General features: G+C 44.2%; 1 protein-coding gene across 7 annotated transcripts in view; it reads left to right on the forward strand.

The window, feature by feature from the left end:
- LOC146205679 (bromodomain-containing protein 7-like) overlaps positions 1 to 27,499 on the forward strand; it is a 134,667-nt gene that overhangs the window by 23,834 nt on the left and 83,334 nt on the right. For 5 of the 7 annotated variants that reach the window (XM_084590345.1, XM_084590338.1, XM_084590341.1 and 2 more), the window contains exons 4-7: positions 2,046 to 2,190; positions 7,408 to 7,518; positions 11,840 to 12,033; positions 24,301 to 24,412. In XM_084590345.1, coding sequence (XP_084446471.1) covers positions 2,046 to 2,190; positions 7,408 to 7,518; positions 11,840 to 12,033; positions 24,301 to 24,412 — 562 coding nt within the window. The remainder of the gene's footprint in view (positions 1 to 2,045; positions 2,191 to 7,407; positions 7,519 to 11,839; positions 12,034 to 24,300; positions 24,413 to 27,499) is intronic. The other 2 variants (XM_084590339.1, XM_084590343.1) reach the window with 1 other exon arrangement.

Here is a 27,499-nt window from a genome sequence, read left to right on the forward strand (position 1 = left end):
ATCTCTGGTGTTGCTCTGGCTTCCGTGCCGTCGTGTGGGGTTGTGTCAAAAACTTCTGCCCCACTACACAGGTCCTTACCGTGTACTACGCCCAGTGACCGACGTGACCTATGAGATTTCACCGCTCCACCCAAAGTCACCGACTGCTACACCCACTTCCGAAATTGTACATGTCACCCGCCTAAAGCCATATTACTCCCCCTCCACATCGCACGCCTAATACGCACCGGGACGTTGCCTTTTGCCGAGGGGGGTAGTGTTACCTGGAAACGCGGTACCAAAGTGATGTGCTCGCTGACGAAGACGACGACGACAAAGCGTTGAGAAAGAGGACGACGCTGACAGAGTGGACACTGCACGGCTACTGAAGTCTCAGCGTCGAGTTCAGCCCATCGCAGTGCTGTTACATTAAGTGCATCCCCGTAACAATACTCTTCTGTGCAAGCTTCTCAGCACTTGCATCTCACAGGTACTCTGTCCAGCTGTTGCATAGTGCAAAAGGTAGAAAGTGAGAAATCATCCTCACCAGCCACTTTCTGGTTCTTGACCAAAGAGGGTACAGGGACATAAGGAAGTCGAGTTTGGCATGTTTTGAAACATCCAAAATGGCACTTTTATTGCCTTTTTGCACAGCAGGGCACGCAAAGTAAGAAAGTGACGCCGAACACTCACAAAAGGAGTGTGCCGGCAGAGGCAGCGCTTTGAGGCGCCCTGCCCCCGAACAAGGACGCTAACAAGTGCATGCAAAGCTCAATACGCTCATAAGAAGAATGATAGCCATCGTTTCACAGTCACGGGTCTTTTCTGCGATAAATAATTGCCAATATTTTGGTCAGTGCAGATTCTTAACAGTCTAGAATGACAAAAACAAGAAGCAATTACTGTCAGTGGCGTAGAACGTAGCAGTATTCATTTTTGCTGCGCTTTTCAGGCAGGATTTCTTTTCATATAAGATGGTGCCAATTGTTCAATAAAGTGGCTCAGGACGCGTTTTGAAACATTCAAAACGGCGTTTTTCATTGCTTTTTTGCACAGCAGGCCACACAAAGTTTGCGTCCTCGTACAGCAATGGGATACGGCACCCCAAGGGGTTATGCGCATACAACAAAAACAATTTTTTTTTTGTTTTGTTTTTTTACATCTGTCGATGCATGAAAATTGCCACTTATGACTGGTGTTTTTATACTGAAAAAATAGAAATGCACCTGGGCTAGTGATATAGTTTTAGTTTCGTAAATAAATGCCACTAATTAACACATCAGATATTTGCTTATGTATTCTTTATTCTTCAAGAATTCCCTGGGCTGTATTTGAAGTGGCAGCATTCCTATATCTTTTCTCTTTGTTTCTTCGGTCCTTTCTTTCTTGTTTATTTCAGATCTCAGCTTCTGATCACTTTTTTAGGTGCCGTCTGTCTATAGATGTTAGCGTTGACACACACGGAGGTCCAGGGGTGGCTCCTAAAGGTTTCAACGCCCTTTCTTGTGTTGAATTTTCATCATTAAAGCATGCAATTGCATCATCGACAGCTGTCAGCTGACAACTGTTTTGTGACTGACAAATGGGGTTTAAGGACACCTCACACAAGTAATTGGTTTAGTGCCCAATGACATTGTGGATCCTCCCATGGAGGCATCTTCAAAACGTATGCTTCAAAACAGAAAAGCAACAAGAGGAGCCCTAGTGTCCTAAAAATGTACCACTCACAACAGTAAATTCGAAAACGAAACCGTAACAGGAGCTTCTGACCAAAACCTTCGGATCATTGACTTTCTGCAAGTATCGGAAATGAAAAGGCCACGTCACCATACACCCACTTTTTCTGTCAATGTCGTGTCGAAGAAAAAGGACAAAGAAAATATTTTTGAAACCATGAATACCTATTCTCTACCTATTCTCTATCATATGATTGTAAAATCTCAAAATCGAATTTTTTGACGAAATGAAGTCTCATCCCACCTTAAGTAGGTTCTTGTTTTCTAAGATGCTTGGTACTTGTCAAGTTTATCCTGTTTACATTAAATTTTGTCTTTTTCTGCTTCTAGGAGGGACCCTCAAGATTTCTTTGCTTGGCCTGTGAATGACATTATTGCACCAGGTTACTCAACGATCATACACAACCCAATGGATTTCAGCACCATGCGCAAGAAGATTGATGACAGTGATTATACGTGTGTTAATGAGTTTAAGGTAAGCATTGGAGCATCGACATATCTGTTCCCACACGTGGACCCTGGCTTACAACAAAAGGGTTCCTTGCTAACAAACCATTTTTTTTTTTCTTTTTTTTTTCGTTAGTGTGTGTTGCATTCAGGCAACTTGTAGAGCAACACCCTCCGTTTGTTTGCCTCTTAGCTGCTACAATCAGGCCTTCTATCATCAGCCGGCCAATACCCACTGCAGGGCACTTAACCTGCCTGTGCTAGGTGCATCCACTTGACTTCTGTGAACTTCTTCCCACCTAACTTTCTGCCGCTCCTTGCTACGTTTTCCTTTCCTTGGAATCCAATTTGTTGTCCTAAGCGACCATCGGTTGTCCTCTCTGCACACTAAATGTCCTGCCCATGTCCATTTCTTGTTCTTGATTTCCACTAATTTCCAGTAACTTGAGTTATTTTTCTGTACCACTCTACACGCTTCCTATCTCTTAATGTTGCACCTACCATTTTTCGTTCTATGGCCCTCTGCGTTGTCCTCAACTTAAGTAGAACCCCTTTCGTTAGCCTCCTCATTTCAGCTGCATAAATGAGTACAGGTAAGATGCAACTGTTGTATACTTTCCTCTTCAGTGATACCAGTAAGCTGCTAGTCATAATCTACGAAGTCTCTGAATACTTCCTCTAAGCATGCTGTGAATAGTACTAGGGAGATTGTGTCTCCTTGCCTAACACCTTTTTTTATGGGAACTTTGTTACTTTCTTTATGCAGAACTATGGTTGCTGTGCAGCCACTATATATATCTTCCAGTACTTTCACATACGGCACGTCTGCACCCTATTTCGCAATGCCTGTATGACTGCCGAGGTTTCTGCTGTGTTAATGCTTTTTCATAGTTTATGAATGTTACGTATAAGGGCTGGTTACATTTCGAGTATTTTTCTATCGCCTGGCTGATGCTATGGATATGATCGACAGTAGAGTACCTTTTTCGAAAATGTGCTTGATCTTTTGCTTGATTGAAGTCTAAGATTGTCCTCATTTTGTTAGCTATTGCCTTAGTAAACAGCTTATATGTAACAGATAGTAAGCTGAATGACCTCTAATTTTTCAAGTCCTTAGTGTTCCTTTTCTTATGAATTGAGATAATGTTAGCATTCTTCCATGACTCCAGTACTGTTGATGACACCAGGCGTTGCGTATACAGGGTGGCCAGTTTTTCATGAAAGTGTTCATGATTCTTAAATTATTGTGCTCTGCAAACTCTGCTAGTAACTCTCCCTGCTATCCCTAGAGCCAGTGCCATAGTCACCAACTGCCTGGTCTTCAGCCTGCTTTTTCCGTACCTTGGCATTGAAGTCACCGAGTAGTAAAGTATACAATTATATAAAGCTCTAGTCTCTCCGGTAAACCTCGATAACACAATACGTGTCCTCCCTTCAGTATAGTATATGCCTCCTTTGCCTCCTAACCTCACTAAGCCCTATCACATCCCATTTCATTCCCTCTAATATCTCTAACAGTACTGCTAAACTACCCTCACCAGATAGGGTTCTAGCATTAAACGTTGCCAGGGTCAGTTTCCGATGGCGGCCTGTCCGGAACCAGAGATTCTTAGCACCCTTTGCTACGTTGCAGGTCTGACCGCCGCCATGGTTAGTTGTTTCGCAGCGATTGGGGACTAAGGGCCGGGGGTTTGTTAGAGTATTCATAGGAGGTTGTGGCCAAATACTACACCAGGGTGGCCAAATCCTGTTCTGGTGAGGGAGTGTGTTTCCAGAGGTGTTCACCGGATAGGTCACACCCCAAACCTGTTTATGCAATTCCATCGCCACAAGCTTTTTTTTTTTTAATTTGATTAGGAATTTCATTTCACCGGGATTCGAACCATAGTCCTCTTGCACGCAAGGCGGATGTTCTACCTCTATGCCCACCGCTGCACTTAGAGGATCATAATTTGCTTTTGTTGTCGACAATTCAATATATGCAAAATGGCAGTAGGCAAGATTATATTTAACATGGAAGCATACGTTGCACCCATGCTAGTGATGCACTTCTTGCTGCAACATACCATCTGCTGGCCTGGTTTGCATAAAAGCTGCAGTGGATTGCTCTTTAAGCCTAATGCCTATATTTTGAGATGCCTAATCTTGTTACGAGTACACAGAGAAATTGCACGTTAAAATTAAACGGCAATTGGCTTCTCAGTGCCTTCAACTGCGAAACGAGCAAAGAATGCTGGATAAGGGCCAGCGTTCAATCAGCTTCACCGCACGACAGCTGCATGACGTGGAAAATGAGTACAAGAGATCAGAGCTACCATCAAGTGCATCTCATGGTCACCTCGTCAAATGGTCTGTCTCTGTCTCCACTCGCGAATGGGCATCAGAGCACAGTTTTTAGAGGGGTCACTTGTAGGGGCATGAGGCCGATATATCAAACGACTGGAAAAATTTCAGTTCAATATAATGTGCGACTTCCCTTTACTTTTACTCGCAATTTTTTGAAGGGATAGCCCATTTCAATGTAGTCAATAATTCGGAACTATTGAATTTGATCAATCCTGACTGCACTATATTTCTGTATGACTAAAAAATGTATCATTCAATTCTTGAGTCGTTGTTCCTTTAGAAGCATGTGGGCGTGCTTCTTTGATATTGGATTTTTATTTATTGTATAGGTATTGTCGGTAATTATGGCTTAAGCCCTTGTTTGTTTTGGCATATGTTGATTAATTACAGGAAAACCTTGTTGATACATTTTTTTTTTTTTTTTTTAATGTGGGAAAAAACTTTAATCCAAATTTTTTGATCTTGAAAATTTAAGTGTGGAATGAGGTACAAGGGCATTGAACATTGAGACTTTCACTGCATAAAAGTGTAGATTAGCATATAGAGTAAAACCTCGTTAGAAGAGACACTCAAAGGACTCGAAAAAGATCACTTGTAGCCAAAAGTTCATACCAACTCATATGTGCAGCAGTTTAAATTCCCTTAGCTAAATTCTGTTCCATATCAGTGTCCTTTTTTGTTGCTGTGGGTCAGGAACTGAGAAGGAGTGCCTCCTCTTACTGGGAAGTTAAAATGTCCCTGTTGTTTTAGTCACATTGGAATGTGATGACAAGAGCTGAAACAGTGAAGACGTTTTGACTTCCCAGTCAAGAGGAGGCACTCCTTTTCAGTTCCTGACATATTGCAACAAGAAACTACACTGATATGGAGCAGGATTTAGCTAAGGCAATCTAAACTGCCACACGTACACGCTGATACAAATCAGCTGCATTGCATGGGCATATCTGATTTGTCTCTTCTAAATAGTTGAAGAATTTACTCTAGGGACCTGCAAAAGTTGTCCTTAGTAACAGATTGTCTCTTGTAACCATGTCTCTTGTAGGCAATGCTGTTAACATGGGAAACATAGGAAAACTAACCAAACCATTTTCAAGTTTCTCTTATAACAGAGTGTCTGTTGTAACAGCTCCTTTTTTAGCTCTCGCAGAATTCTGTCCATACTTGCGGTGTCCTAAGCGTGGAAGAGATTTGGTAATAAATCCGGTTCGTAGAAGGCAACAACGAGCCGGGATTGCTTCCGTGGGTGCTTCTGGATGTATCACCCCCCTTACACCAGTGTCATGTGGAGAAGCTATTGCGATAGCTTGCAGTCAATGCGTTCTTGCTCATGCTGTCCCCCCTAAACCTGGCCTGCTCATATGCCAGCGCATAGTTGTAGTTATCAAATGGTTCACTCCTGTGCCCCTAAGGCACTGCGAGAAGCCACTTAGTTTCTCCTTATAGAAAACTCGTGAGAAAACTCTATGGGAGATTTTTACCACCCACGATTTTGAGCATATGAAATGGGAAATGCTATGAACCGGGAAAGTATCAACGTGGTTCTGCTGTATATATAGTTTCTCATTTACTACAAATACCATATTTACTCACATAAAGCTCGCAACCCCAACACTGGGCGTCAAAAATTTTTTTCCTCACATAATCATCGCATCGCCAATATTACCACCACGAGAGTAGTGCTAGTAGTAACAAGCGCCATCTTTGGAGTGCTACTGAACTAGCTGGCCTCGTGTGCACGTGCTACCAGGCGGCGATAGCATGCTTGGGTAGGTCATCATCATCGTCATAGGTTATGCTAGTCTTTTTTTGTCGCCATTTTGCGAGGTGTCTCCACATCTTTTTGTCATTGTTCCTTCGTTCTGTCTGTGTTACTTGCTTTGTTCCACCGTCTACTGTGTTCTTGGTGTCGCATCGTGGTGGGGCGGTATGCAAGTTATACAGCTGCTTTCAAGCTGAAAGCTTTCGAGTGCGCGCTGCCAGCAGGCACTTCGGCGTCGAGTTCTGCGTAGTGCGCTACTGGAAACAGCGATTGCAGTTTCGACATGGACTCGGGTCAAGCCTCTGATCAAGAGTTGAACTGTATGATCTGCTGTGAGCATTATTGCTGCATGTTCTGCATGTTCTGCATGCACTGTGCTGCATGTTCAATAAACTTTGATCTGCAGTCGAACCTTGCAATGGCAAAAACTCCAGAGGGGTGTCCTATTTCAGTTCCTCGGCAATGAAGGCTTTTGAAGTAGCAGTTCGTAAGCCATAAGACAAATTTTGAAATTTTGCATGGCTGGCTGTTATCAATGCATTTTAAAGCCTCTTAATTAATTTTGCAGTTTTGCTAATCCACTTTTCTTTTTTTTTTTTTGCTGAGATACTCCTAGCAACTGAAAGAGTGACAGCCGAGGTCAGATACATCAGGTTTTCTGTGCTAGCTGAAAATTTGCTACTTGTGCTGTTACACAGCAAGCAATCGCTCACGTATCCCTTTTCAAGCCTGAATTACATCGCACACTGTTTTTCCCTTGCAATCTCTGATGCATGCGCAGTGGCAGGCGTGGCGATGATTTGGAGACCCCTCTACCGTGTATTTTCATTTTCTGACCTTCTGTGCTAGGCTTGCTAGGCTGCTGTAAGGGTAGCTACCAGATGCTAATCAGTCGGCCAACCCCAACAGCACGGCTGCCAGAAGTAGCATGCATGGCGCTAATCAATTGCATCTGTTCAGGGTTCAATATATCTGGTGCGCAGTTGGTGATGCACCGTATATTTCATGTGAACAATACGGAAACAGCCTTGGATGTTTGATATTGGACATAATTCGCTCAACCCTGGTTTGTTATAATCAGATTTGACTGTAGTGTCATACTGGAACCATTAACTGACCTGAGAAGTTTGCTCTTTTCAGGATGACTTGAAGTTGATGTGTGACAATGCAATGACCTACAACCGGCCTGATACAGTTTACTTCAAGTCTGCTAAGCGTATGTGGTACTCTGGAAACAAGCTCCTATCAAAGGTATTTCTCTAGAATGGGGCATTGTGTGTGCAGTGGAATCTTGCTGATACAAATCTCGCTTGGCCATGAAAAACACTTGTATCATCAAGAAAGCAAACAAAATCCATATGCTGGAGCTTGGGAAATGAATTCACACAAATTGTTGTCCAGTTGGCGGGATGTAATTATGGTTGCATGCCTCACCCCATGGTCTGGCAACCACAACGTCGGGGACTTGCTAGGTGCATGCCCTGTGGGACTATTGATTCTAGTGTCAGCAATGTGCGGGCTGCGTGCTATGTCCTTGTGGGGAAGTCTGCATACTGTGCAGTTGCCGATTGCAACTTCAATGATGCGAGGTCAGTACTGCCCACGGGTACTGTTGTGGCTCCCACATTTGTTTTGTCCATAAAGTTGTGAGAATGTTGGATAATGTGAAATTTCACGCATTATGAACATTCCAATTCATATCGTACCCAAATTTATATTGTCTGTGGTCATGTCATCAAGATTCTGCTGTGTGATATATATGCTTCGAGCAAGAGCATAAACTTTCTCTTATTTCTCAGTTTAGAACCTTTAGTTCTTTGTACCTGTATGTAATTTCTGGTTCTGGATGTGATGACATTGCAACTGGTTTCCACAGGCAGTTGAAAGCATTGCATACTCTACTTGCACATATAGCGTATAAATGCGTGTAAGGGCCGCACTTTTTTTTTAGCAAGAGCTACATTTCGCTGCGGAACGGCTCTGGGATGTGTGGAATGCGCTGCGGAGAGGAGGAGCACGTGCAAGGGGCGTGACATCAGTGCTTCGCTGCGGGTGCAGCCGCTGCTGCCACGTGTAAATGTCACGTGCTAGCTGTGTGCATAGTTGCGCATGTGTAACTGTGTGTATAACTGGAGACGAGACATGGTGGCTGCAGCACAGTCGTTTGGCATGGAGGATAGTTGATCCGCAGGAGAGGCTTCCTCAGATCAAATAGGTATCGCCTGGCAATTGGCCATTCAGCAGAGAAATAATGGATACCAAAAGGCCAAGCGAGCAGCAGGGACGTTTCAACAGAGAGAACACCTTGCCAAGCAGAGCCACCAGGATGCAGAGCATAACAGGCGGCGCATAGCAGCGCAGATGGAGCCTTCAGAAGATTATGGGGAACCGACGCAGCGACGGAAGATATAATGGGCCCGTCGTGTAACCAGTCGCACTGTTTGACTGTCAGAAAGGTTATCTGCTACTCGAACATTTGAAATTGACTTCGTGAACAATACGTTTGGACACATATGCAGTGTGTGTGAAAGACTGTGGCACAGGAAGGACTTGGCACCAGTAGTGTCTTCGATCGCAGTGACCAATGGAGAAGCCTGCTGTGTTGTGGAGAGCGGCATTGTCATACAAGGAGTTTACGTGGTGCCACAAATATCTATCGAACATGCGATTAATGTGGTTGCCACTTTTGTGCCAGCTTAAGGCACAATTTCAGAGTTGTGCTTACTTTAGGCGACTTCAGCAGGGAGCAGAGCTCGTTTTGTCATCATACGAAACAGAAATTCGACTTCAATTTGGCATCAAATCCCAACGTCCCAACCACACAGTGGGGGACTGCCATTGATCTCGTATATCAAAGAGTCTCTGTAGGTTTAGAATTCTGCATACATTCAATTGAAACAGTCGCGTGTTACTTATACCAATCACCGGGCTGTCTATCTTTCTATGCAAGAAATAATAAAAATTTAAGTGTGCCAACCAATGTCTCTTTATTGGTAATCAATATAAGCTCATCAATAGGCTCGGCAACATGCCAAAACCAGAGGAAAGTAGCTCTCGCTACGTATATTCTGGCATAGCGAGCTAAGCCACTGCCAATTTTTTTCCAGCTTCGAAGGCCAGTTTTAGGTGTGCAGCCCATACACGCGAAATACGCAAAAAAAAAAAAGCCTTTCTTTCTTTTTTTCTTTTTTTTTTTTTTTTTTTCAACTAAAAACAGAGCAATCGGTGAACGTGCGTCGTTTATTTACCATTAAATCGTCACACGCAGAGTCTTCAGACATGCTCCGGTGCACGTTCACCTCGCAAGTCATCATCTTCAGTCCCGTCTAAACTGTTCGAAATCCCGGTCAGCTTGATACAACAGGATACAGTGTCAGTAGACACGGAGTCCCACGTGGACAAAATCCAGCTAAGCACAGTCTTGAGCGGTGCCCTCTTAATCCGCCTGGTCAGCGTCTCGTCGTGTTTGCTGTTTGCCATCCGTCTGCTTTATTGCCGTTTGCAATGGAAAATAAATCGGAGAGCACACCAAAGCTGTAACTACGGTGTGCGACCACGCCAACCACGCCATCACTACTCGTGCTTTTGACAGTCTAAAAACAAAGCATGGGTGGCTGGAGCTGTCAATACCGATCCTGATATGGATTGTGGAAGCTCGTGGCAGATGGAAATTATGATAATGATTAGATGATTGCGCCTGCAGGCGCCATCCGTGGGCTGCATCTGGAAGCTGCTATGCGCATGCATTTTGAAAGCTATTCTCGTGTGGGTCATTGAAGGTTTTGGTGCTGCCCTTACGCGAATTTTTTTTTTTTTTTTTTTTTTGTTTCTGGAAAAGGGAGTGCGGCCCTTACATGCATTTATACAGTATATATATAAGGGTTGGAGTTTTCGGTTTTTATTTTATGAGAATTCGGCTGACTTTTTTCGGTGTTTATTTGCAAACACAACTTCTGTTTTTTTTTTTCGGTTAATGTTATTTTCTGCTGAAGAAATATCGTTTTTCTTTTTTTTTTTTTTGTGTGTGTGTGAGATCATCTATGCACAGTTGAGTGACAGAGTGTACATTTTGGGCTTTCTTTTTTTCTTGCATGTTGTTTTATGCACTTTCATTTAATGTGCAGTTGGTCATATATACAGCTAAGAACCTGGGAGAAAATGCTATTGCCATAATGAAAATTAGCTTTAAGACAAAATGCCTATGTAAAAGATAACTCCACACGTTTGAAAAAGGAGCAACTGAAATTTTGTTACTATGATCAAATTTCTGCATAAACCAAATCACTTAAAGAACAAATGCGCTTCTCCCGGCTTGTGTCTGAGAAGTGTCATGTGGCAAGAAACTGGCGGGCTTTGGTCTCCACGATTTCCTGGATACATTTGTGCTGCAAATTCTCTGGTCTGTCATTCGCCCCTCGAAGTGCCTGCCTTGCCGCAGGTGCCCCTTCTAGAACGCTCGACATGTCTATTAGGGTCGGTAAGCACAGCTGTCATTTTTTCCCCTTTCGCGAGACCATGAAAAATGCCTCAAAATCCTCAACCGCTGTACTTACACCAACGCTCCCACTGTCTCGCATCATGCCTCTGGATTGAGCACAATTGTAATTTTCTCCCGTCATCGAAAGTTCGCGGGGTGCATGAATAGGTACTGACCTTTTGCTATTAAAATTGATTGCTGGGCTAGTTGGTGCATAGTCACATAAAGGAAAGTCAGCACCTGTCCTGTGTGTCTATTTGTGCCTATTTGTGAGTGTCTTTTTGTTGTGCTATTAACCTTTCCTTTATGTAACCTGTTTCGGTTTAAACCGAACCTTTTAAAATGCTTTCGGCATGCCTTTATTGGTGTTTTTCGGTTTAAACCAAAAAGTCCAACCCCTAGGTATATAACACAAGTTTGAGACCACGTAAGAATTAAAAGTAAAACACTATGATTAAATCACGATCTCGGCCTATCCAGGCCAACTACAGCACAGGGCTTGAAAAAAAACAAGAAAGAGGCACAAAAATACGGAAGCAAAACACATGACAATATTATTCTAGAAATGAGCGTGATGGCATTGAGCGCGCCCGAGCCCTTGATATGGTTAGCGCGAAATCACCTGTGCAGCAGCAGCAAGCACAGTCACTGCCATGTTGCTGCTGCTGCATGTTTCACTGCCTAGACCTATGCCCTTTCTTTCTTTCTTTCCTAAATTAACTCTTCCACTTGTCTCTCTTTTTTTTCTCAACGAACCACACCACCTTCTTTATCAACACCCTTTTCTTGACTAGTGTGCACCCACATGCTGTTCGAAAGCTGTTTAAAAGCAGGCTTCTTTTAGCAGCTTATGAGCCTTGTGGTGAAGTGTACTGCAGTTATCTTGAACGCCGAGGGAAAGAAAAAATTGTTACTTTTGTGCCTTGGCTGAGATTATAATGTGAGGTGTGTTTTTAAACTGATGCTCTGTGGGAAAAAGCTTGCATCGGTATTTGTTATTGTGAATTTGATTTTTGTGCCATGGCTTTCTTAGGAAAACTCATTCAGATGTCATATTAACTATAAATGGTGTGTGTGTTCTTGGTTTCTGTTTAGGATCAGCTCTTGGGCTTGGAGGGTACTCTTCCATTTTTCCCAGACCTGACATCTGAAGAACTTGGTTTCGATGTCAATGGGACTGCAACTGCACCCGACATCAAGCCGTTGCCCGATGTTGCTGACCTTCCAGTTCCTATAGAGGCTGCGCCATTGGGTAGCCCAGAGTATGCAAAAAAGAGCAAGAATGGATCGTAAGTTTCTTTCTTTTTGCCTGGGATCTTTATTTCCTCACTTTTGGTGAGGGTGACAATAATGCTGTGCTTGCTTATTACCATGAATTAGTTCTCTGCAGAACAAGAATATGCTGAAGTATAAATAGTGATCTTGTGCGAAATGGACAAGCATTACCTTACATTGAACAGCCATTTTCTTTAACATGTCTTGTTCATGCTTGGACAAGGTGAAACTTTAACTGCCAGTGGTGACCTTGAGTGACTAACCTCTTCTGGAAGACTAAAAATAGTTCGGTCAGTAGCCAACCTTGAAGCAGTCAGCTTTTATATATATATATATATATATATACATACATCTTTTTCTAGCATTGCGTGATAAAGGTTAGGAAATAAATTTTGTTCTCCTAATTTGGGCTTGTTACCAAGTTGTAGTTGTGAAGGCTTTTGTTAACTTGCATGCCATTCCTATTCGTAACTTCAGATCATTGCTTGCCACTTAGTGGCCTCCACGAGAATCCTCCGAAACAGTATTGGCTCAGTAGTGTGCAGTAGCTATTTTTTACAGTTAAACCTCGATATAATGAAGTCGGTAAAATCGGCACTTGAATTCGTTACATTGAAATTTTGTTACATCGAAATTAGGCTCATAACATGCAAATAAAATTCTCAAATGGTGTTGCTGGTGCGAAGCACACACGGAAGAATTTTTATTTGTGGGTGAAGTAGTCCGTCACTTTCTTTTGAGTCATCTTTGCATTCAACAACGGCATTATGCACCATTCATAGGCCCATAACGACCGCATAGCCTCTTCCTCTCCTATAGAGCCCGCGAAGCGCCTCAGTACGTCAATCGCATCGACTACTTCACGGGAGGTGGGGACGTCGCCACACTCGTCCTGATTGTCTGTTTTGTCGTCACTCTCACCTTGCAATTCCCGAACCACATCGTTCAGGATCGATTCCGTGGTCACCTCTTCTGTCGCGAGGACACATGAATAAGCAAGAACGAAATCGCGATCTCGACGCCTTCCGGCACAGCACCACCACTGCAGAGGCGCTCCCAAGACTCCTGAAGTGCCTACGCTTCTGTTGTTTCAAGTGTGGACAAATCACCTTCTGCTACGGAAGCGTCTGCTCCAAGGAATGCTTTTTAAAAACAGTTTTCAGTGATTTTCTTTGGCATTACTTTCCAGGATGCGGACAGCATATCGAGCGCTTGAAACAAATAAACTTTCGTTGACCGTTCCAACCGAATGTCGAGGAGCAGCTTGTCAACTAATCTTCGGTGATAGGCACATTTCAAACTTAATTATGCCCTGATCGAGCATTTGGATGAGTGATGTGCAGTTGGGTGGGAGAAACTGCAGTGCCACATGTGCGAGCTCCAAGTTTTCAATGTGATGCGCGGAGCAGTTGTAGAGTATGAGGCACACGTGGCGTCCAGATTCTTTCATGTCTTCAAGATTTTGCAGCCAACTGCGGAAAATACTGTGGGTCATCCATGCTTTTTGTTCGATGTATAGGCAATCTCGAGTTGCCGCGAATTCCTAAAGCAGTGTGGTTTTTTGCTGCGCCCGATAACAAGCGGCAAACGCTTGTCACTTCCAGCCATGTTGGCACACAGGAGGACTGTGATCCGTAGCTTGCTATGCTTGCCGCCGTGGCAATGATCACCTTTCAAAGCCAGTGTGCGATTAGGCAGCATCTGGTAGAACAATGCCGTCTCGTCGGCGTTATATATGTCTGCCGGATCGTAGCGCTCGAGGATATCTGCACTGCGTTGCATCAGCCGATGACGACTCACTGCTCAAGCTTTTGCTAGCGATCGAGTGTCGAGCCTTAAACCTATGCAGCCAGCCGCTGCTGGCCTGGAAGTCATCGTGACCAAGCAGGCATGCGAAATCCTTTGCTTTTTGTTGTAGGACCGCACCACCGATGGGAATGTTTTGTGCCCGGGTTGACATGAACCACTTGAAAACGGCTTTATCCACGTCTTCATAGGTTGCTGCCTTCAACCTTTTCCGCTGGCTGCTTGCCCCCTGTTTTAAGGAGTCGATGATGGATTCCTTGAAGTTCAAAATCATGGAGAGTGAACTTTGCGGTATCTCGAACTTTGCGGCGACATCTTTCTTCTTTTCGCCCTTCGCGACGGCATCCAGTATGCTGGCCTTCACTTCTAGAGAGAGCACTTTTCGTTTGCCACTCATGCTGCTGGAACGGAGCCGCCAGACAAGCGTCGCGACTACAACGACGACGAGGGACAGGTCACCAGTCACGCGACGTGACAACAAACAAATGCACACACGCTGCACACCGACATGCGCTGCGCAAAAAATAGGCATAAACTGGGTAGGGAGCTGCTCAACACCATGTTTGCGTCTTCTGCGTAGTAAATCAGATGGCGCAGCGTATGCCACGTCGTATCATCATCGTCACATTTTTAAGCGCGCTCGGCTCTGCTGCGTCGCCGCGCCAAGGTCGGCCCACCTTGGCCGCACTGCGCTTATTTTCAGGCTGCGTGCGCTTTGATGGGCGCTGCTCTCAACCACTCAGGATCATGGTACACCTTTGTTCAGGCATTGAGTCTTCAACTAAATTTCGTTACATTGAAAGTTTGACGAAATTTACTTCGTTATAGGGGGCTAAAAATACATTGTGTTCTATGCGCCCAAAGTTACGAAACTGAACTACTTCATTACATCGGGGATTTCGTTAAATTGAAGTTCATTACATCGAGGTTGTACTGTACTCATGCTTTATGAAACGGCATCTCTTAATACGACTCATTATAATGGCGCCATGTGAAGCTAACAAAATGAAAAAGGGAAGTCGTTGGTTACCATAATGGGGAAGGGCGCACTTGCACTCACGATCAGTGACACTCACCTCCACTCATTTGTACTCACACTCGTGCCTGGTCACGCTCATATCCACTCGCGCTCACTCTCATCCCCGTTCACTCGGGCCTGCTCACTCATCCACTCAATCACATTCGCATCCATTCACTCATGCCTTTCCACGGTGGCGCAATGGTTAGGGCGTTACACTGCTGTGCCGAAGGATGCGGGATTGAATCCTGGCCCCTGTGGCTGCTTTTCAGTGGGGGCAAAAAACAAGGTGCCCGCGTGCTGTTCGATGTCTGTGCACATTAAAGAACCCCAGGTGGTCGCAATTTCTGGAGCCCTCCACTCTGGCATCTTCTCATAGCCTGAGTCACTTTGGGACGTTAAACCTCGCAAACCAAACCATCCACTCACTCATGCCCGCTCACATGTCCACTGACTCACACTCATTCATGCCCACTTATACATCCACTCATCCTTGTTCACACTAGCAACCACTCACGCTCACCTTCACACACTATTATCCACTCAGTCCCACTCGTATACTCTCAGAACTGCTTGTTTTTATGACAGCTTGCACTCGCTTCCTCTCGCGCTAGTTACTACTCCCCTCATTCCCACTTTTACCCACTCACGTCCACTCCTGCATTCATATCTATCCACTCACGTTCCTTTTGGACGTACACAGTTGCAAATTGAAGGCTTAAATTCATATTTTTAACCTTTTTATTCTTGCAACAAAAAAAAAAGGGTGGCAATGCGCCCACAATTGTAAAATATTTATGGACAAAAATTTCAAGAACTCTGTGCTGATGTTCTTTGACTCCTTGTCCCTAGATAGTGCCATTGTACTCAAGGGACTCTGGGGTACGGCAAACTATACTGTCATTTATATCCACTCATTTCCATTCACATCAGTCACGGCACTCACGTCCCCTCACCCACACTCATGACCACTCGTATTCATATCCACTCACAGCCACTCCCACATGCCCACCCACACTCATTACCAATAACAACTACAGTGAAATCTCGTTACTACGAACATCACATTAACGCATTTTTTAAAAATCCCCAGCAGATTTGCTATGTTTTCAATGTAAAACTATTTCAGAATTACGAATTTCAAAATAGCGTATATTTCAGAATAACGAACATATTTTATTTCTTCTTCTATAATTTTAGAACACCAGTATTACGAATTCGGCTAAAATTAACAGCGCCGCAGGTTGCAACTCTCGCGTGAAACAGAAACAGCCGTTTCTGTGTGTATGCTCCGTAGGCTGTAGCTATCATCATCAATACATCTAGTACCAGCTCCTAGCGCCACCACGAAGCTATGGTTTATTACACAGTAGCCAGCAGGCCTAGCCGCCTGCATTTTTTTTTTGTGTGTGTCGTACGCGGGTCGATCGATTGTGCGTTCGAGCGTGCTGAAAGTTTTTTTGTTTTTTTTTATGCTGCGGATTATCTTATTGCGAAGTTTGTGCGAGAGTGATGATATTAGCCAGCGAAGTGCCAAGAAGATATGAACGCAGCCGCTTTCACTGCAAGAAATCGACGCAAGGAAAATGCGATCCGGCCTCTACAGACAGGTAGCATTGCCCCATCGACTGCCGCAATAGTTTTATTTTGAAAGACCGAGACAAGATTTTCAAACTTCAGAGAGCATTGAAGATGAGGTCATATCGAATTCTTATGGTTCTTTTTTTTTTTTTTTTTTTTTTTTTTTTAACATGGACAAAGTTTGTACTTTCATCGCTCGGTGTAATCACGCTTGCGACGAGGTGTTCCGCAAAGTGGAAGGTGTATGTGCTGTAGTGGTGTAATGTAGTGCACGGTCATGTTTGCTGCACACGGCAGAAGATTATAATTGATTTCTTCAAATAAATCAGCTTTGGAGTTGGTGCAACATTTTCATTTGAGGTTTTGCTTGTCTACACATATGCCCACTGCCAAGGTACGTCATTTGCATACCTAGGTTTGACCACTGGCTTATAATCGCAGATTTTTCATTACGATATTTCAAAATAACAAATGATTTTTTGCGGTCCCGTGGCATTCATTATATCGAGATTTGACTGTACTCACGCACCAACCCCTCGTGGCTGCACACTTGCACCTCTCTCATACTCGGGACTGCTCTTACTCGCATACACTCACGTCCACTCATGACCATTCGCACTCGCATTCCCACCCCAACCCACTCACATCCATTCCCTCATCATAACCACTCACACTCACCCCTTAGGCACTGCGGTTGCATTTTGCAAGTTTAATGCGGGACATAGCCTTTAAAACTTTCCTGTGGCCCCTCTTAGTGTTCGAAACTGTGTGCGCTGTTTTCTATATGTATTTTACATTTGTAATACAAATGGAAGAGTGAATGAAACACTTGGAGAAGCCAGGGGCCAAGCTGTTTTCTTCATTTTTGACAGACTATGATGAAATTTGAGTTTCTAATTCAGTTTCTGGCACCGAGTACAAATGTGCAATTCATTTTCCTGTGGAACTGTTAGTTCCCAAAATAAATTAATTGTTCATCATTTGAGGAAACAATGAAAAATTAACTGTGCTGCAGAAATTCATACCGATGCATGGCTTAGGTAGTAGAAAGCATTATGAACACAAAGGTAGTACACTTTTTTGTGTAACAAATACTAGCAACGTGAGAGCAAGCGTCCTTTTTCACAAGCTGTGACGCCCTCTAGGGAGTTGTTGAAAATTCGTCTGCTAGTAGTTGGAAACGTCTTTGGTAGACGCAGCCACCTGTGAAGTAGCGATGTGTATTCTTGACAATTACTGGCATCTGACACATACGCCTGTCACAAATGTAAACTGTTTATGGTCCCCGAGATCAGCTCCAGCTTTGCCGATCATGGAGGCCAAGAAATGCGCATGCGCACCGGGGCTGGTGGTTTGTTTTCAACCAGGAGAGTGGCACACATGTGCAAAGTGCCCTTATGAAAAAGGCAGATTCCAAGTACACTGTTTGAAATGTAGGTTTCGTATTATTCCATATAGAGCAAAACTGAAAACATTTGAAGGGCAAATTCCAAAAACCTGTTCTTAACATTGTGTGCTTTACGTTTTTAGCTACATGCCACAGCAAAAATAGTTTCCACCTGTTGTGAAGGTTGAGAGATTGCTGCTGCAAATTTGCAAGACAAAAAATGGTGTTTTGAGAAAATGAAAAAAAAAAAAGAAAAAAGTGTTTTTTATTAGGAATATAGCAAAAATGTAGCAATATGTTAAGTCCAAGTGTCTAGAGGCTGCCAGGAATGCAGGCAGACCTACTACAAAACCTTCATATGATATGGCAGTGTTTTTAAGATTCCCAAGCCTTATTTTTTAAGAGGACAGGTTGCGTGCAGAGTTGATTGCTCGACAGCAAGAGCTATCACAGGTGCCAACTTTGTCTTCGCATACCTCTTTCACGTTTTGGTGTAGAGGCCAAAATGGGAAATGCTAATCACGGCAGAAGACGTCGTTTAGGGCCATTTGCCAATCCCCAGTCATCATCATCATCACCAGCCTGACTATACCCACTGCAGGGTGAAGGCCTCTCCCATATTTTTCCACTTAACCCGGTTCTGTGCTAGCTGCATCCACTTGACCCCTGCGAACTTCTTAATCTCATCCGCCCACCTAACTTTCTGCCGCCCCCTGCTACGCTTTCCTTCCCTTCGAATCCAGTTTGTTACCCTAAGCGATCATCGGTTATCCTCTCTTCGCACTACATGTCCTGCCCATGTCCATTTCTTGTTCTTAATTTCGACTAGAATGTCGGTAACTTGAGTTATTTCTCTGACCCAATCTGCACGCTTCCTATCTTTTAATGTTACCCCTACCATTTTTCGTTCCATAGCCCTCTGGGTTGTCCTCAACTTAAGTAGAACTCTCTTGGTTAGCCTCCACGTTTCAGCGCCATAGGTGAGTACAGGTAAAATGCAACTGTTATATACTTTCCTCTTTAGCGATACCGGTAAGCTGCTAGACATAATCTGCGAGTGCTTGCCAAATGCGCTCCATCCCAATCTTATTATTCTTGTTATTTCCTTTTCATGGTCCGGATCTGTGGTTACTACCTGTCCTAAGTAGACATATTCGCCTACTACTTCCAGTACTTCGCTACCTAATGTAAACTGCCAATCCCCAGTGACTTGCATCAAGTGCACATTGAAAACCTTCACAACTACCTTCGCGGAGTGAAGCAGACAATGGGAGTGTCACGCAGTCAATAATAGAGCTATAAATAGAGCTGCACATTCAGAATTTTTTTTCTGTGTGGATACCTACGCCACCAGCGTGTCAGCAGAGGCATTTGTGGCAGGAAATTGAAGAAAATTGTCTCCTCTTTCCTACAAGATCAAGATAGCTGTGATCGTGCATGTAGAAAAAGCTACACGCCATGAACAAACATTTTCATTGTTCTTGCACGAAATTCAGCACACACTGATGTTTTAAATTGATCCTGGGGCCAGTATTCTGGTTCGTGAGACGGGAAGCCTGGTGACTGAAGGGAAATTAGCTGCAGATTTCAAATATATATTTAAAAAAAATCGACTTTTCCCACTATTTTTTTCGTCTCGGGTCCGTGTCCACCTTAAATGTCATATTTGTTTCCTCCTCCTTGGTTTTTCTTCTTAGAATAAAAATGGCTTGCGTTGTGCCTTCCCCCATTGTCATCAACATTTACAGATAAAAGCTTCTTCAACCCAGTGCTGACGTGCTGTGACCAATTGTCACTAGATGGTGTGCCCTTGAGTACAGTGACGCCATCTAGTGACAAGTAGTCACAGCACATCAGCACTGGGTTGAACCTGACATCCCTACCCTTCACCCTTTCCCTCCTGTTTTCTCTTCTTTTTTTTTTTTTTTTTTTTTTTTTTGTTCATCTGGCTAGGTCGTGTTCCTGCACTCACATGATAGAAGGGTACAGCCGCAACTCACTGTCATCATCATTGACGCTATCTCACGGTAAACTGAACTCATTCATGTCCACTCATTCCCATTCACATACAGTCATGGCCACCCACTTCCACTCACTCGCTCTCATTACTGCTACCATTCATAGCCGCTTGCTCCCAATCAGCTTCCAATCATTTAACCTCAAGTCCACTCACGCATGTCCCCTCACATTCCATTACTACTACCATTCATAGCCGCTTGCTCCCAATCAGCTTCCAATCATTTACCCTCAAGGCCACTCACGCCTGTCCCCTCACATTCCATTAACAACAGCTCACATACATCCTCTCATTATCACTCACACTCGCCTCCCTTGGACTGCCCTCCAATCCCAATCCATTACACTCATACTGAGGACCATTCGCTCATATCCACTCGCACTCAAACCGCTCACTTGCATTCATGTGCACTCACATCCACTCACACAGCTATTCAGTCGCACTCGCATTCATGCATCCACTCACTTGCACTCACGTCCACTAATTCACGCTTCCACTCATGAGTGAGTGTGCCGAACTCTGGCCGAAAGAGTTCTGCTGCATTCCATTTTACGTGCCTTCTTGATGGAAAGTCCGCACAGTGTATTTTGTTGTTTCCCTAGGTAAGCAGGTGACGTGCTCCAAGATATATTATGGATTCAAAAGCACCACTCTAAAGAGAGACTATGACTGCGGTCATTTGTTCGAATCATTTTACTCGGGACGATTTCTTCCTTCATGGCAATCGTCAGCTTACTTTGTAATCGCTAATTAAATGTCACGTGATCGTGTTGTGGTCGCATGGTTTCGTTGTTTAGGCGTACTGGCATTGTCAGCTGAATTAGTTCCACAGTTTACAGCAGTGTCTCCAACTGCTTGTACATTGTAATTGCTGGTTGCCCTCCATTACTACGCAACGGGCTAACATTTCAGGGCACTGACAGTCTCTCGTTCAGCATGGCTGTATGTCAAAGCGACTGTGCATGCTGCACTGAACCATAGCAGAGAATGAGCTGCTTAGAGGGGCAAATGTAGATCGCATATCACTAGGTCGTATTTCCAGGATTTATCTTTGCCTTGTTTTCTAGGACCACCCCTACCCCCATTGCTTGCCTCCCGTTAAATCCTTGCTTGTGTGGAACCTGCAAAAAGAATTTGGAAAACTACCCGCTCCATGTTCCTATGCTGTCTGCTCTTCTCAAGCTCACAGCAACCACACAGTATGCGACTATCGGTTGTTAAACACAGACTGCAAGTCTATCTGCGATTGCAGATTAGTTCACTAAATGAGTATGAGCACAAAACAGATTTTCTGCAACCTCTCAATAAACAGTTGTTCACCTCATTTTGCTGTACTGTATTTTCTAAAAGAAACATTATGAAGGCTGCTGCTTGCTGCACAAAATGCCATGTGGTTCTATGATGCCTCTGCTTGACCCCGACTGATGGCGTCAAAACGTAGTTTCGCAATTATAGGCGTCAAAACGTGTTAATGGAAATACAGATTTACATCAAGTGCAGCCAGTTCGCTGTTTCTCATGCCATCATTTCATTCTGCTCAAATCAGGCAGCTATAGCCGACTGTAGAGAAATGCAGCATTTCATCACTCAAGAGATAGAGAAAAGACCAGAGTTAACGTGCGGGGTAAGTTCAGTGAAATCTTTGAAGCAACTTGCGTGCAGTTCAGTTCAGTTCAGTCGTTCAGTCGTGTCCGACTCCTCGTCACCCTATGGACCATGTCACGCCATGCTTTCCGGTCTCTCACTATCTTCCTAACATCATATAACTTCACCTGCAACGCCTCGAGGATGCCATCTAACCATCACGTTCGCTGCCTACCCCTTCTCCAGCAACCCTCAACCTTTCCCAACGTCATATCTTTCTCTAGCGACTCTTCTCTTCTCATCAGATGACCAAAGTATCTGAGCTTTAACTTTAGAATTTGACCCTCCAATGAGCAGTCAGGGCAGTCAGGGTTTATGGTCGACAATATCGACTGATTTGATCTTCTGTCAGTCCAAGGAACTCTCAAGAGTCTCCGCCAACACCACAATTCAAACGCGTCAATTCTTCGGCAGTCAGCCTTCTTCACAAGCACTGAATAAATGCCTGCGCACAAGGTTTCGTACCTTTCAGAAAAGCCGGTAATGTTTATGCACTGGCCTCCCAAGAGGCATTTCAAATTGAAAGCGATCTGGTGTCACTTGTACTGCGGTCCAGATGTCTCTACATACAGAGCTGCACAGGGCAATGATTTTGGAGTTGTGGTCATTCAGGGAGAAGTGACTGGCCACTCTAATTCGCTCGCCTTCGTCAAAGCACTGAGAATTCGGCACTACAGCATGGAAATCGAAGCACAGCACCGAGTGAAAGTGGCCCGCCACGGTGAACCTGCATCAGACGGCCAACTTTGTTGTGCAATATTGCCAGACACGTAACTCTTTATGGAGCTGAGAATAATTCATATAGAGGGAGTAAACTTAAATTGGTTCATGAAATAGTGTGGGTGCTTTCCTTAGTCCAGGATTCCAATGGCTTGGGCTGCTTCGCTGGCCCTAGTGAGCAGGCTGCGCTTGTGCTGTTAGGAGAGACCCTTATGGGCCAGCTCTGCCTCCCACTCCGCTTGGCTGAGTGCTCGAGTTTTATATTTTTCTAATTCCTCTCTTGCAGTTCCATAGTGCAGGATGTCCAAGACTTCATCGCATGGGTGCATGTGTTAATTTTGAATTTTTCGGGCCAGATTTTGTGCTACTTTGCTAGGTTTGGGAATGTCCTAGCCTTTATGTTCCTCCAGACAATGCCTCCTGTCTGCTGAGGCCTTTGTGTGGTTCTGCGTATCATTTTCTTCCTAATTTAAAGTATTGTATTGTTTCCCTGTATGTGAGAGGGATTGAAGGCTCTGGGGCAGCTAGCGCAGGTGCCCGGAAAGTATGCTCTCGGGCTATCCTGTCGGCTGCCTCGTTGCCGTCAGTTCCTTTGTGTGCCGGCATCCACAGGATTGTGTGCTTCAAGTTACCAGTCTTTTTTTCCTGCTCTATTACTTCGTGTGCCTGTTTGCATACGCGTCCCAGGAGGAAGGCATGACAGGCCTTTTGCGAATCGCTGAGTATTATGTGTTTTCTTCCTTGGTTGTTGGCTTGTTTAACTGCAAGGGCGATTGCAATTTCCTCTGCATCTTCTACGTAGTTATTGATCTTGACCGATGAGCTGGTCGCCTCTCTTCCGATGTGGTCAATTGTGATGGCTACAGCTGCTTTTCTTCCCAGATATAGACTGCCGTCTACATAGAGTAGGTCGCTATTGTTTCTGGCGACATTGTTTTGTATGTGGCGACTTCTCGCTTGTCGTCTTTCGCTGTTGTGTAGGGGGTCCATGTTTTTGGGGATTGGAAGGACCTGGTATTCAGCTCTGCTTTCGGGAGTGTGTGTTTCTCTTGGGGGGTTAGTTTTCTCATTGACGGGTTGTCCCATGATGTTCAGCAGGTGTCTAACAGTCCGACTTTGTTCTAGTCTGCGTTCTTGGCAGACCAGGATTGCTTCTTTGTGTTCTTCGTAGGTGGCTGAGATTCCCATTGCCATAAAAGCCTCATTGGATGCATGGCTTAGTAATCCGAGTGCCAGTTTATAAGCTTTCCGAAACTGCGCATCAATTTTCTGTGATTCCGTTCTGGTGACATGGTACGGGAGGCTATAGGTCCAGTGGGGGACTATCATCGCCGTTACTATTCTAATCTCATCCTTCTCCTTTAACCCTCCGTTCCTATTTGCTATTCCAGATCCTACCGCAGACCTGACTGGTTGCCCGAGTCAGTAGCTTGATTGCATGCGTTCTTCCACAAATAATTCATAAAACATAAAAAGGCTGCCATCCCCACTTCAAACATTCACTGGAACGTTTGCTTGTAAAACTGAAGTGGGCGGCATGACATGCATTGTATAACTACTCTAACTGATCTTGGCTAGATAACATTTACAGTGAGCCAAGTATTACATAGAATCAGTCTAGTAATGCCAATGCCTCTCTTAGGCAATTACTGATCTATAGATGACCCTAAGTAACTTTTTAATTTGCTTTGAGAAACACTGTTTTTGAAGTATTCGTAGAACATTGCATTGTTTGAACAAGCAATAGGAAGCAAAGCAGCTTACATTTTAAAATTTTTTGATGGAACCTTGATAATAATTCTGATGCAGCTAACATCGAAATATAGCCGAAATGCTGAAATGGCAGTTAATTAAGTATAATTTATGCCATCATCATATTGTGTTGCCTGCTTTGCTGCTATGACTGCTCTTTGGCGCGTTTCATAGCTTTATTATCTCTTGGTATGTGTTTTGCATTAGTCTCACTGATAGGCAACTTTGTAATCATATTTTAAATATGAGCTAGGATGGTGGTTCTATTCAAGCAGAGTTAGACTGTGGTGAAGCTGAAATGCAATCTTCATTAATTGCTTTTGAATTATGATACATTGAGGTTTGCTTTTTTACAGCAGTGAAGATGGAGCACCAGATGACCATACGGCAAATGAAATCCTACTTCAGGCTCAGAAAGCAGCACACGGTGCAGCTGAGAGGCTGTCTTTGAAGAAAGTGCCCAGTAAGGTAAGTTGTTTTCATACCAGAACTATTATTTGATGATATCAAAAGGGTTGAGGTGAATACTAATAGGACTCCTGGTAGGTATCTGGTATTGCTACCTGAACAAGCAACACCAGTGAAGAATGTGGTGATTTGATATGCAGTGTGGAGAGAGGGAAGAGCAGGGGGGTTAGATAAAGGAGGGTTCGAGCTGGTTGCCATGAAGGGAAGCAATGATTGCAATGTATAGCTAGCTGCCCTTGGCAACCAAGAAGCCTGAGCCACTTGACACTTAAAATGTAGACAGCTACATTAGAATGCAGCTGTGCTGATCAGGGCTGAAGTTGACATGAAGGTGCTTGTCCTGTAGTCTTGTTTTGCCTATTTGTGTTTGTGGGAACTTGTTCATCTTGTTAAACAGCCAACTTCAACACAACAACTAATTCATTAATCTTTCTCTTTTGGCCTATTTAAAAAACTTCTGAAAATGAAACACACTTTGCATCAGTTTTTTCTGGCAAGGTACTGATGCTGTGCTGGCAGGTGCATGTAAATCTTAAATTCATTTGTGGTGGCAAACCAATTTACATTTTTCAACAGCAGAGTTCTTTTATTTGTGTGTGGGAAGCGTTTGTTTTATGCTGGACATACATGCTGGCATAGTGTTGAGGTCACTGCCCCTTTATGTAAAGGGATTTGTGTCCCTTGCAACAGTTTGCATCGTTGTACAGTAGGGCCCTGCTACATTTAATTCAAATATAGGGAAGAGCTCTGCTACAGTTAATGAAGCTGCAGTTTCATTTAGCCTTTCGTAGACAACCATACATGTTTTTTTCCTTATAGTAAGAAGCATCTATCCATGACGATGTGCTTCCCGCAGAATTATGACATGGCAGCATGCATGCATTCTAGGATTTTGGGGCTAATGTTCAGAGGTAAATGGATACTCAAGATGAGAACACAGCACCCTTTGAGATGTCTTAGTCCTTGAGCTTTTAAGTTGCACGAAGAAGTGAACTTTGCAAAGGTCTATAGGCCATGAGCTAAGCGTGAGGCACAGTGCGCACGAAAAAAAGTGAACTGATTATGAACATAGAAAAAAGGTGACATGGACCACCTAGAAAGTAGACAGGGAAAATGTAGTGGGGTAGGGAAGGGAAAAGTATGATTGTTTGCAACTCTGGGCAGTGTGACACTCAAGGCAGCGGTTGCAAGAATCGGAAGCGCGACGGCACGGCATAGGTGACTGTCAGTTCAGTTCAGTTCAGTCGTTCAGTCGTGTCCGACTCTTCGTGACCCTATGGACCATGTCACGCCATGCTTTCCGGTCTCTCACTATTTTCCTAACATCACATAAGTTCATCTGCAGCACCTCGAGAATGCCATCTAATCATCGCGTTCGCTGCCTACCCCTTCTCTGGCGATCCTCAACCTTTCCCAACATCAAATCTTTCTCCAGCGACTCCTCTCTTCTCATCAGATGACCAAAGTAGCTGAGCTTTAACTTTAGAATTTGACCCTCCAATGAGCAGTCAGGGTTTATGGTCGACAATATCGGCTGATTTGATCTTCTGGCAGTCCAAGGAACTCTCAAGAGTCTCCGCCAACACCACAATTCAAACGCGTCAATTCTTTGACGGTCAGCCTTCTTCACAGTCCAACTCTCTCATCCATACATCACAACTGTAAAGACCATAGCATGAGTTAAACGGATCTTGGTTGGCAGACTAATGTCTCTGCTCTTTACTAGGCGCTCAAGGCTAACCATGGCTCTCTTTCCCAGAAGCAGGCGTCTCCTAATTTCATGGCGGCAGTCTCCTTCCGGGGTAATCTTGGAGCCCAAGAAGAGAAAATCTGTTACAGCTTCCACTTCTTTTCCCTTGATGCTCCAGGACTTGATACTGCAAGACGCCATGATCTTTGTCTTTTTAATGTTCAGTTTAAGCCCAAACTTCTCACTCTCTTCTTGTAAGCGCATCAGAAGTCTCTTGAGTTCCACTTCACTTTCTGCCATTAAAGTGGTATCATCCGCATATCTAAGGTTGTTGATACGTTTTCCAGCAATCTTCACTCCAGCTTGAAGACTTGTCCAGACCAGCCTTCCTCATGATGTACTCTGCATATAGGTTAAATAGGCAGGGCGACAGTATGCAGCCTTGCCTCACTCCTTTCTCAATCGGAAACCAATCAGTAAGACCATGCCCAGTTCTGACTGTGGCCTCTAGTCCTTCATACAGGTTCCTGAGGAGACAGATGAGGTGAATTGGAACTCCCATCTCTTGGAGAGCTTGCCACAATCAGCTGTGATCTACGCAGTCAAACGCTCTCACATAATCAATAAAGCAGAAGTAGATGGGTTTCTGGAGCTCTCTTGCTTTTTCCATGATCCAGCGAAGGTTGGCAATCTGGTCTCTAGTTTCTCTGCCCTTGCAAAACCCAGCTTGCGCGTCCGGAAGCTCCCAAGCCACATACTGCTGCAGCCTTCCTTGGAGGATTTTCAACATCACCTTGCTAGCATGCAAAATAAGCGCGATCGTGCGGTAGTTGGAACAATCTTTGGCACTGCCTTTCTTTGGAATGGGGATGTAAACTGACCTCCTCCAATCCTGTGGCCACTGCAGGGTTGTCCAAATCTTCTGACATAATGTATGCAGAATGTTAAGAGCGTCATGGTTGAGGTTTTGAAGCAACTCAGCTGGAATGCCATCAGTTCCGCTAGCTTTATTCTTAGCAAGGCTGGCTAAGGCCCATTCAACTTCACTCTTCAGGATGCCCGGCTCGAGATCAGTAATCATAACCGTCTTATGTTGGGTTTGCACGTCCGGGTCCTTCTTGTACAGTTCTTCTGTGTATTCCTGCCACCTCTTCTTTATCTCTGAGGCTTCAGTGAGGTCCCTGCCTCGTTGTCCTCTATCACGCCCAGCTTAGCACAGAAGCTTCCTTTGATATCTTTGATTGTCTTATACAGAGCTCTTGTGTTCCTTAATTGGCTGTTGTCCTCAACTGCTTGGCACTGTATGTTCAGGAAGGCATTCTTATCTCCTTGCTATTTTCTGAAAATTCGCATCGAGAACCTTTTATCTTTCTCTTTCCCCCATAACTTTCGCCATC

The sequence above is a fragment of the Amblyomma maculatum genome, chromosome 1 (genome assembly GCF_055883805.1).
Source record: "Amblyomma maculatum isolate TAMU_Amacu chromosome 1, ASM5588380v1, whole genome shotgun sequence".
NCBI lineage: Eukaryota > Metazoa > Arthropoda > Arachnida > Ixodida > Ixodidae > Amblyomma > Amblyomma maculatum.